Raw genomic sequence first — 12,516 nt, forward strand, 5'->3', positions numbered from 1 at the left:
AAACCGGTAACATCGGGGACGACAATGTTGTTGCGTTTGTCTTTCTGATCCTCCCTAGTTGGTGTCTGAATAACTAAAGAAGCTTCTCGGATGAGAGGTGAAACATCTTCAAGCAACTTAAAGAAGTCCAAATGGTTTTCTTTCCAATCTCTTTAGACAATTAGCAATTTCACATGCAGAACAGTGCCCCCCTGTTGGTCCAGACCTTATATTGTATTTTACCTTGGTAAAAGACTCTTTTACTAAGATGCTGTCTAGTTGTACTTGGAACACATATCAGTTACAGCAATGAAGAATGTTTATCATTTTTTGTTTCGTACCTAAAACTATTTTGGATTTGATGGCAACAACATGTCTCTTAAAAGGCTGGAAGAGTAAGTGGTACTAAAAAGAAACAGCTGGAGGAACATTTTGCAACTAGTTAGTTTAATTAGAAACCGGTCAGTACCATGATTGAATATAAAAAGAACATCTTAGAGAGACAAAGCTTTTCAGAGGTAGAGATGGGTAGAGCTTCACCAATGTGCAAAAAAACTGTGTGTGTAAATTTTGGAACAATTTAAGAAGGTTTTTCCTCAACATCAAATTGTGGATATCCCATCATTTACAGTACATAATATCATCAAAACATTCAGAGAATCTGGAGAAAGCTGAAGAGAGAAGGCTGAAAATCCACACTGGTTGCCCATGATCCTATGGCTCTCAGGCCTCACTGTATTAAAAGCAGTCATAATTGCGTCATGGAAATCACTGCATGGGCTCAGGAACACTTCAGAAATCATTGTCTGTGAGTGCAGTTCAGCGTGCCATCCACAAATGCAGGCTAAAGCTCTATCACGCAAAGAAGAAGCCATATGTGAACGTGATTCATAAATGCCACCATGCTGTCTGGGCCAAAGCTCATTTAAAATGGACTGAGGGGAAGTGGAAAACTCTTCTGTGGTCAGAATTGAAATTTGAAGTGCTTTCTGTAAAATATGGATGTCGTGCCCTCTGAACTAAAGAGGAGATGCAGCGTTGAGCTTGTTATCAGTGCTCACTGAAAAAGCCTGCATCTTTGATAGTATGGGGGTCCATCAGTGCACCTTCGTACATTCAGACAACCCCCATACCTTTCACATCAATGCTTAAAGGCATATGCTGGTTTTACAGCTACATGAGCTCCTTTTTTCAAGGACGACCCTTGCATATTTCAGCAAGACAATGCTAAACCATGTGTTGTAGCTACTGGAAAAGCATGGCTTTATAGCAGAAGACTCCTGGTGCCTGCAGTACAGACCTTTCCCCAACTGAAAACACTTGATGTATGATGTAGTGTAAAATATGACAGCAAACACCCAGGACTGTTGAGCACCTAGAATCTTTTATCAGGCAAGAAAAGGGCAACACTCCTCTTCTAACAGTCCAGCAACAGGTCTTCTAGGCTCCCAGATATTTACAGATTATTGTTTAAAGGTTTTATTTATATTTTTTTTAATTTACATTTTAATTTACATTTAAAACAGCATCCAAATATTATGGGAATTGGGTTTGTATTTTCTGCTCATAGCATTCACCTTAATAATTTAAACCACAACAAACCATGGAAAATTATTTATGGTGCATCTCTTGAGTCACTGTGTTTTTCCAGCAAGCCCAGGGTCAACTGAAGTAAAGGTATTTTTTTCCCCTTACCCTCCTTTCTGTGGTGTGGTGCTGAGACATCAGGGACTTGAACACAGTAGGTCTTCCTGGTCTGGATGCCCCCTCCACATAAAAGGCTGATGTTTGCCAGTCTCCGGTTTTGCTGGCTCAGTAAGGGTAGAATCCGGCATTCACCCCAGTCAGTGGTCCTCCACACATACCTGACAGAGCACGAAAGGATGCTAATAAGTTATATTTGCAATGTTAATGAGTTAAAAGCTGTTAAATTGAATCAGTGATGGGGCCACTGTTTGATATGTATTACAAAAAGTCAACACGTGTTTGTGCATTTTCAAAAACAAAGTTGTAACCCATTAAGAAATAAATTGATAAATGATCGTACTTAAGAAGGATAAAGCCTCAGTATACACAAAGCTGTGCCAGTTGCTTTCAAAGCGTCACACAAAGCAAAAGACAAATTAGTGAGAGCAGTCTCTGGCAAAAGCGTCTCTCACAGTATGTTAGAAGAAGGGGGTGTGGGGGGTTGGGGGGTGATTATTTTGATTTCAAAACTTCTAAACAAATGTTTGGTTTCATCTATGAAAAATGCAGTGATGCAGAAAGCAATAATATTTGAGGAGTTTACCAGAACAACAGCCTGTAGTAATCTATCAAATGCTTAATTTCCGTAATGAGTTTTCCCTAATCATGTAAATCCTCTGCTCTCAGGCACTCAGTGTAGATTCAGCAAATAAAACAAAATCTACCAGCAGGGAAAGTAATTCTCCATTGACTACTTTGTTGTGTGCATGTTATATTAGCTAAATCCTATCGTAACTCAAATGCCCTAATACAATGGCATTCTGTCAAGCCCTGCTTTTTATCATGTCATGTTTATTGGGTCAGGAACTCCCTACAGTACACAAGATTATTGTGGCTGCCACGAGATAATTAAAATGATGCTAAAAAACAGTATGCACAAATCAATTCAATAGTAAAATCATAAATATTTTTAATCTCTAGGCTTTCTCTCATAATTATTAAGGTGAATTTGCTCAAAGAAGCAAAATTAAAAACCCTTATTTGGTCCTCGAGTTTGTCGTATTATATATAAACGGGTGCGTTGGGGAGACTACAAATGAAAAGAACTTTCATTTGAAGATTGTGGCCTTAAGAAGCAATAAAGATGATCTCTGGTAAAAAAAATAAAAAATTACCTGGGGCAGTTTGGAAGTAAATCGCCTATGATATTGCAAGCTTCTTTTTCCTCAAGGGCAGGACATCGCTTCCCCCCACCAACTGGGATCTGAGTCATGATCCGTGACCGGAGGCGGTAGCCAGGGGATAGGTCCGTGGACCGGCAGGTCTTAGAGCAGGGACTCCACGATGACCAATCGGATGTCTGACAGTCTTTGGGGATCACGCATGTTTGGAAGGTCAGTGGGGATTTGTCCTTCGTACAGAGGCTGCAGATTGAGGAGAGTACATTACTGTCACATCAAGGAAATTTTATTTCATAACACGATATTTTTGTGACCCCTTTAAAGTTTGAAAGTGCAGTTGTACTCAAAGCAAGCTATAAATAGATGTTGTTGGGATTTAATTGGATTTGTCGATAGAGAGGTATGAGACCCTATGAACAAGTGGTTATGTTGATTTGTTGTTGAATAAATGACCTTTACTTCTTCCACTCAAGAATTTAAAGTACATCCTGTTAACACAGATCTCAAGACATAAAGTCAATCTTTTACACAAGTGCCACAAAGAGCTGATATGCTCACTTAGAGATGTTAACCAAGCACATTAGTCATTAGTCATGATTTTAATGCTATTATCCCATTAAACTGCTGCTGCTGCTGCTGTCCAACCCACTATAGTGCCAAACCATGTAACTGACCCATACGTCCTCTACACGATAGTTTTTTGTGTGACAAAAACTAAAAGAGTGACATGGAAACAAATGGAAATGAGAGTTTAAAAAACAACAATATCACATGACACAAACACTGATCTCCTGGCGGAAAGCAGTCAACTTGGACCACTAGTAAATCTGCAACTGCCAAGAATTGACTTTTGTTGCTCTATCAGGAAAAAGCTGTATCAACGAAAGCTCATGTGTGATCTATGCCACCACCACCGTATAATGACCCCATAAATGAAGTTATAACCCTAGGTGGACCACCTAGGTGGTGGTAAGCCTATATTAGCCATATCCTTAGCCACGATAACCAGACTGTGGCCATTTAATAGGCTAATCCCAAACCAAAAGCAGGTGTTTTCTCATCCAATTACAGTTTTTGTTGGCTAATCTTGGAAGTTGAATTAGTCAGGTTATTGAGATACAAGATAATTTTTAGACTTTCTCCTTGTAATGAGGCTGTAAGTAGAGTAAAATGAAGCACAATACATGTGGGAAATCTATTTCAAAAGCGCCACACCTCCTTAGATAAAATAAGTGCTAATCGAGCAATGCAAAATAAAATCCTTTTTTCAAACTATGGGACAAATGAACATGTGAGTGAAAAACAGATGTGTGGGAAGATAAATGACTTTTAAACTACTCTGTCCAAAATGGCAACAAGCAAGAGCAATCACAAGAAAATTGATTTGACAATTAAATGCTGTACAACTTCAATGCAGTATGCCTTATTATAAATAAAAAAGCAATATGGAGCAATAAAAAAAGCTTAATTGAAACAACATGATTGAAATGTGGTCTCTGAAACAATGATGGCAGTCAGAAATGGATTTTAACAGCCAGCTAATAGTGACACTTTACACCAAGAAAATGGTATAGTGGCATTTAATCAATGTAATATACATGCAATGATTTTCTTTCTGTATGAGAAAAACAAAACAAAACAAAAAACACAAGACAGAATGTTGTTTGTGACTGTGTATTTGTGTTTGTGTGTGTGTGAGACACAGCATGTGTAGGTGTGCATTTGTGTGTGCTCTGCTTTTTGCTTTGTGTGCGAGTACGTGCAGAAAAATCCATTCTTATCAAATCCAAATACCAAGGTTAGCTCTAACAGCAGAGAGTGGAAGGGGGGCAACACTTGACATTTAACACAATAATGCCTCCCTTCCTTGCTGAAATGCTGGTCAAACATCAGCCCTCATATAATCTAGTAATAATTGAATAAATAACCACCATCAATAAAAACCGTTTTATTTCACTGAATACACCTCATGAGAGGGGGTGAGCATTGATTATGCCTCTCTTTTATTAAAAAAAAATCAACAATAGTGTCCATTAGGATTATTTTGCCTGGCAGACAACAACATTCAGCTCTTATAATTTTGAAATCTCTCCACACGCTTCATCAGAGGAAAAGTAAACTGATGAAAGAGAAACAAACTACAGATATTTCCTTTCATTATTATACCTGCAAACATTTCCGCTTGGATATAGTACAAAAAAAAAAACAAGAAAGAAAGATTATACAGCACCGCTGTTTTCATATGAGAACAAATCAGGTGCACCACAACATTTATCACACCTTGAAATCCAGAAAATTAGAATCCAGGGTTCTATTTGGCGCCAATTATTAGAATGTCCTTAGGGGGTAACAGGTGGAATCAGTCTTTCTATACCATTGAGGTATGTGGTCTGACAGAGGGAAAAATGGGTTTGTGGATCCCAGTGGGAAAAAGAAAGAAATGAAAAGCAAATTTTTTTTACATGTATGGTTGATTTCAAAGAACTGCCAATTTGTCCAGGATTGATTGCCCCAGCAATGTCAGCCTCAGAGCAGTGCATCTGGAAAACAGTTTCTAGTAGAGCCCACATTTTATTCCAGGATGAACAAACTGTCTTTGTCAAACTGTAAGTGTATACTATCAGATAAATATTTCAGAAATTTGAAAATCATGGGGGATGTGTCAGGAGAAAGTATTTTGCTGTGTGTTACACATTTTAGAGCAAAACTTTATTTTGCCAATGAACCATAGGGGAAGAGAAGGGTTTATGCAGTGGGGGGTTAAATAATGTACTCTGGAAAGACAAATCCAGCATACAACTTTTTGACGGTGGTTAAAGTAGATGTGTTTGGGGCAGACTAAAGACAGCTTTCAAAAAGAGCATTTTTCAACCAACTGTGAAGGATGGCAAAGGAAATGTTATAGATTTGAATGCAGCACAGTGCCGGGGACCTGAAGATTTAAAGCACAGTAAGACATCTACCAAGAAAAGTTTAAAAGATCTTGCAACTGATGGAATTTTGCATTGAAGAGTTGTGAAGTGGTAGGGTGGCCACTTTGAGGGGAATAATGACTGAAAAAGGCATAAGTATTCCTAATTTTTGTCAAAATACATCAATATGTCCCAACTGTTATGGGATTTACTTCTATCCACATTACCATATTAAGATGATTTTCCTATTCTTTATGGTTTGAAAAATGTTGCTTACCTCAGCATAGCATTTTTGCCATCACTTCTTGTGCAGCGGACATGTCTTGTCTGGTATCCCACTTCCAGTTCCCATGACGCAGGGTACTTAATGTGTGCATGAGCAAGGTGGTGGTGGTTGTGATGGAAATGCTGGTGAGAAGCTAGTGTGTGCAGCGTGGCTGTGTTGTTCTCATTGGACATAGTACTGAAGTCCACTGTGGTCCTTCCGCTTAACAGGGCATCCTTGTGATGGGGCATTCGGCACTCACTCCAGGCCCCTACTTTAAGGCTGTACTGGTACTCGTCCTCCCCAGCCGGGCAGTCAACATGACTGGAACAAGTCCTGGTCTCAGTTAGGTTGGGGCAGATTGCCCCTCCATACATTGGTGTGGCCAGAACATGTCGAGTCCGATGCTGCAGGCCAGCACCGCAGGTTTTGCTGCAACTTGACCAAGAGGTGAAGTCTGAAACCACACAGTCCTGGGGGCAGGGGACAAGGCATGCCTGCTCCACAGGTGGTTTTTGGGAAAAGAATTCACATATCCTTGAACTGACTGTGGTTCGATTTGAGGTGCGTACGCAGTAGACTTTGCGCCTCTGGATCCCATGCTGTGCTGTAATGCACTCAGTTGCCCTCAATTTGAGCTCATTGGAAAAGAAAGGAACAAGAATACAGCTCCCCCACTCTGACACCTCCCACTCGAAGAGATCCTGGTGCCAATCGCAGACTTTAAAGCACTGTCTCTGGCTTTCTGGTTTCTCCATGTGCTGGCAGTGGGAGTGGTGGGTAGTCCAGCCCTCCATGTGGATGCACCATATTGTCCTTGTCTGAACCCCACCAGAGCCACACTCCTCACCGGTACACTGACCCCACTGGCCTGCAGCAAAGAAAAAACACATGGAGAGGGCATTTTCATTAAAAACTGAAGCTTTAGGGGGAAAAAAATGATTTAAATTGCAGCAATCTGGCAGCTTGCAATCAAGCAAAATTCAAGGCCATTCACTTAACCTCCATGATTGCTTTATTCATGAACTGAGGAAGAAAGGAACAAAGGAACACAAAGTAATCAAACCAGTGGCGGGCATCAATATAAAGAAAATACAAGGTCAGTTTCTTGGTCACAAAGGATTATATTAATTTTTAGGTTCTTGAGCTCAAACTGATCAATATTTCTGGTCATGTATAGTATGGTTAGGAGTTCACATGGGTATTATGATAAAATATGCTATCAACTTGAATTCTGTGGGTTTTTTTTATTATTATTATCATTATTATTATTTTATTATTACTTCATTACAACAAAGCCTCTCCTTTAACAGTAAAAGCATGTAAATGCTTAAATGTAATTTCTGCAAAGGGGAAATGGTGTACAATGGTTATTTTAAGAGATCTTTCAAACAAAAATTTAATTAGATGCTTTTTAACTTGTTTAACAAACCATAAGGTTGAATTGTCTTAATATGTCAATCAATTAACCAGTGCTAGCAACATTTAGGAAAGAAATTTCTGCTTAATAATGTAATATTGATCTCTCAAAAGGGTCAGCTCACAAACACCCAGTCAGATATTTTTAATGTCTCAGACGTTCTGAGTCACCTGCTTTCAAAGAACTATGTGAAATGACTATGACCTCTTAACTCACATTAAGGGGTGGTGGCAAATAATGAGTGTAAATTCAGAGCCACACCAATAAATATAAATAATATCAATGACAAGTCTTTGAAGAACCTTGTTGTTGTGAACACAGAAATTCTTTGGTTCACATCAGGTAACACATTCATTCAAATATAACAGTGCTCTTTAATTCAATTTACAATGCAAACTTTGAAACATACATCGTGAGCAAAAATGATTTGAATGTTTTGCTTAGTCATGTGTTTGGAGGCTAAGGTAACTGAGAAGCCACTTAAATTAATACACATAAAAATGCTCATTCCTGTAAATTAAATTAAGACATAGAATAGAAACTTTATTTATAGACATTCATCATATTTGTAGTGATGTAGTTCACTTCTGGGACCTAAAGCGGAACTGCAATCGACAGTCACTACTTTGGAACATCGTTTGTGTGACACAAAGTTGCTTGAAGTTATTTCCCTTTTCAACAAATGGTGGAAAATACTTTGAGGTCAGAGAGGGAGCAAAATTGTAGATACCTTTTTCCGTTGTAAAAAATTCACTCAGCTTCAAATTGTATCTTAAATTCTCCACTCAATTGAATGGAAGCTGACCTCAGACTACTTCTGTTTTGATGGGAAGTACAAACCTTCATCTAAGGCCAGGTTTATGTGTTAGAACAAAAAAAAAGGAACAGATTATATGGTACAGATGGCAGTTATGAAAGTGACATGAACTCTGAAACATTTTAGTTATTAACTTATTTATTTATGGTAAATGGACTGGTTCTTATATAGCGCTTTTCTACTCTTCTGAGCACTCAAAGCGCTTTACACAACTTGTGCATTCACCCATTCACACCCATTCGCACAAGCACATTGTTCTAAGTAACATTCACACACATTCATACTCCGATGGATGCATCAGAGAACAATTTGGGGTTAATATCTTGCCCAAGGATATTTGGCATGCAGACTAGGGGAAGCCAGGAATCGAACCACCAACCTTCTGATCAGTAGATAACCTGCTCTACCTGAGCTACAGCCACCCTATTTATATATGAAAGCATGATATTTTAAGTTGGTTAGTTTCAAAGGCAGCTATTCATTTATAGACTACTGCACTGTTTCAGATTGAGGAACATATTTCACGCAATCATACACGGAGATTTCCTTTTGGATATTAAGGCTATTAATTTAGCTAGAGCTGCATCAGACCCTCATCATTTTATTCAAATAGGACTTTTTAAAAAAAAAAAAAATTAATGAGCCAATCATATTTGTATTTAAATATGTGGCAAATATATTGATGAATATCACCAAAAAGAGTTGCTGGGGTTATTTTCCTCATCTGGGGTTTTAGTTACTAACAATGCAGTGATATTTGTATTTAAATGTGACAAATATATAGATTATGTGTCAACAAAAACAGTAGCCGGTTGTCAGTTTTTATAAAATGTTAAGTTTTGAATACCAAGCCCAATAAATCTTAAATACATTTTTAACCTTTTTGTCCTCGTCATTAAAAGAAGTAGAAATAAATCAATTTCCTGATATGATGTGATTATCTTCGTCAGTCACGTTCTTAGTTATTTTGCCACATGCTATGAAAAAGATAATTTGATTCATTTCTTCTAATTGGAATTAAATTGATGTAATAATGAGATCCTAGTGCTTCCCAAATTGCTTTCGAATGACAACCTGCCCAAACTGTTTTATGTCTTTTCATGCCAGAGAAATCTATTGTTAACACTTTGCTTCCTGGCCTATAGTTAGCATTTTAAGGCTCCTTTGTTTGTTTGCTTAAAGGAGGAATAGTCTAAAGTACAAACTTTTATTCACAGTTCATTGAAGCACAATGTTGAGTTTCTTTGTCCTGGTACTGTGATGCTAATGAGACAGTGTCACTAATATATTATTATGATCTTTGCGTCTGATCAAAGATCATAGATCATATTTGCATTAAAGGTACAATGTATTAAACTGAAAATGATGCTGCTGCTGCTGAAGCTCTAAAGGCAGAAATACAGTTGAGTGTGATACCATGTTTCTTTTTGTTGTTTGCTTATTTCTTCTAACACTTTCTTTTTGTACGTTTGACAAGACATCAAACACAAGAAAGGACATTTCTTTTGACTTGTTCCCAAAAAATCAAAACATAAACACAAAAATAAAAATAAAGAAGAAAACAAATGAGATGTTGCATTTCACTGGTATGTTGGACTTGAGTGTCCTATAGGCTCTGATTGGCTATTTGGTCACTTATGTTTGCAGGGAACTCTTCAAAATAAAGTTTCTTTCTCTTTGCCGTTAAACAGTGTAAAAACACATGGGAGCATATTGAGAAACAAAGACAGACCCAGTAATTGCTTCAGAATTTGATTAAAAAAAAGAATGACAGAGTGTTTTAATCTTCCAACAGACCCACTCCCAGAACCACATCACGTATCGGCCACTGCGAGTTTGACAAAGAGCTCAAAAGCCTCACACGGAGCATTTAAACTTAACATATTATGCAACTTTAATATACAGTGAGATTTTGACACTGGAAGGATGAATAAATGAATCACTGATTTGGCTAAAAACTCAAAAAAGCTAATTGCAGCGTTTTAGATGGAAATAAACATATGGAGTTGTATATACATTTTCATGTAAAGAGGTGCAATTACCTTACCGTTTGTGTCTGGTTCAGTAAACACACAGAGGTTATTAAATGTAATTTGAATGTTTTCTGCATATTTCAAACTGAAAAAAGTTTGTACTGTCTGTGCTTCATTAGAGGTGCAGTTTGGCTTGTTTATTTGCCTTTTTATGCCAGTGTCATTGGAGATACCAGAATGATTTGGGATTAAGCAGAGGTTTACTGGAGAGGGGCTGTGGTTGTTTCTGTTACAGCACTACTTACTTTACTCACTACTTACACTTTGGGACCTTTACACTTCAGTCCAAGCTGCCAAGAGTCCAGAAGTTACAGAAATAGAATTTGAATAGTTAGTCAAAATTAAGTTTACAGATGTTCAGGGTCACAAGTGCCCATGTTTTTTCCAACTAAGCATACAGCCTTTGTGGTCACAAGTGGCACTCTTTCATGATAAACACCGTTTCATCGGCATGACCACCTTTGCTCAGTAGTGCTGTTTTCAAACTGTGCCAGGGCGTGAGTGCCTGATTTATGGAGGTGTGATTGGGAGTGATTCTGCTGCAAGGGGAGCCAGCTAACACAAGCACTAGTTCATCTTCTAAGCTCTGAATAATCACTCTCTCGATCTGTCAGCATCAGCATCTGTCAGCCCCTCAGGAGGAACCAGTTGCCCACAGCTCCTTCATTCCCGTCGCACTTAGTCGCCTTGCTCGCACCTCTGGGGGCTCTGGCACCCATTGAGCTCCTGCTATATTTACCATTCAGTTTGAAAACTGAATTTGAATGAAGCAAAAGCGGATGAGCAGACTTCACTACATTATGGGAAAATGCAGAAATTAAACTTAGCCAGTGTAGTGTGACTGAACACGTATTATCTTCCTCAGCAGCGTTCAGTTCAACCCTTAAGTTAGACAAATGATGGTAAAGCTGTACGATAATAGCAAGTAACACAACAAAAGCAATCTCCACTCTGCCCCGAAACCAGACAGATGAGGGAAAGAAGCAGCAAAGAAAAGAGCAATAAACTGTCTCCTAAACAGCAACCGCACTCGCTACTGTTGAAATGCTTGGCTCTCTTATCCATTTAATTACATTTGGTAAAAGCATCACTGATTCAGGTCAGTGGAAAAAAAAAAAAAACCCTGTAGGATCACAGGCTGGTGTGCTTGCTGTACCAACTTCTTTCTGCTATTTTAGGTGCACATATGTCTCTCTCTCTCTCTCCCTATATCTATATCTATCTATCTATCTATCTATCTATATATCTATATCTATATCTCTATATATCTCTATGTATGTATTATTTAGAATTATTTAGATATATTATTGGCTTTTTTCCAGCTTGATTAGATAGATGCAGTGAAGACTGACAGGAAAGCAGAGGGAAAGAGAGGGGGAGACATGCAGCAAAAGGCTGTGGGTCAGACTCGAACCCGGGGCGGCCACCTGCTACTGTCGCCTGCTCAGCCAACTGAGTTAAACCCAAATGCATATATTTTTATTATTTATATTATTTTAGACAACCAAACTATTCTGTAAAGACAGGGTGGTATGTTTTCCTTCCTATACTGCCTTTAAAATCTAATAGAGTATTTTTGTTGGCCTATGACTGATCATATAGTCTGTCTTCTGTATTTTTTCAAACATTTGTGTAAATAATAGTATATAAAACTTAGCAATAATGCCAGTTTTGGACAAGCTTCTTAATTAAACTATTTCACTGTTGGTAATATTTGATTATCGGTCATTTTCTTATCATGCTGCAGCTTTTCCTACATTTCCTCACAAGGATGTAGTGAATTTACTTGCCATCCATCTTCAACTTATCTCCCTTAGTTAAGCTTGACTGTTTGTACACATGCGTCCTTTGTCACAACACTTTTAATTAAATACCTATGCCACCGAGCCTAATTATGCGCAAAGCTATCCCCAGTGACACACTTCCATCAGTTGTAATTTATGAGCACTGTGGTTCATATTCACTTACAACATTAATATATGCAGAAATTCATCAAATTATCATCAGCCGCTCGATCCATCTTCAGAAGGCCTGAATCAGCTCATTTCTCCTAACATGCTACACAAACACGAATGCGCAGTGTTTATGTAGCAGGTTAGAAGGACATTTGGAGAAAAATATGAGCAAAATATTATCATCAGGCAAATTAAGTGACAATAACACTGATGACCCCGAGCTAAAAATAAAAACTTTGTGTGATGATAAAAAATGAGCCACTTCTGA

General features: G+C 38.2%; 1 protein-coding gene across 1 annotated transcript in view; it reads right to left on the reverse strand.

Annotated features, from left to right (window-relative positions):
- The window catches only part of thsd7ba (thrombospondin, type I, domain containing 7Ba), a 160,985-nt gene that overhangs the window by 99,083 nt on the left and 49,386 nt on the right, over positions 1-12,516 (reverse strand). Inside the window, exons 4-6 of the mRNA XM_039600333.1 lie at positions 6,036-6,894; positions 2,841-3,089; positions 1,675-1,844 (exon numbers count right to left, since the gene is read on the reverse strand). Coding sequence (XP_039456267.1) covers positions 1,675-1,844; positions 2,841-3,089; positions 6,036-6,894 — 1,278 coding nt within the window. The remainder of the gene's footprint in view (positions 1-1,674; positions 1,845-2,840; positions 3,090-6,035; positions 6,895-12,516) is intronic.

The sequence above is a fragment of the Oreochromis aureus genome, linkage group 16 (assembly GCF_013358895.1).
Source record: "Oreochromis aureus strain Israel breed Guangdong linkage group 16, ZZ_aureus, whole genome shotgun sequence".
NCBI classification, from domain to species: Eukaryota; Metazoa; Chordata; class Actinopteri; order Cichliformes; family Cichlidae; genus Oreochromis; species Oreochromis aureus.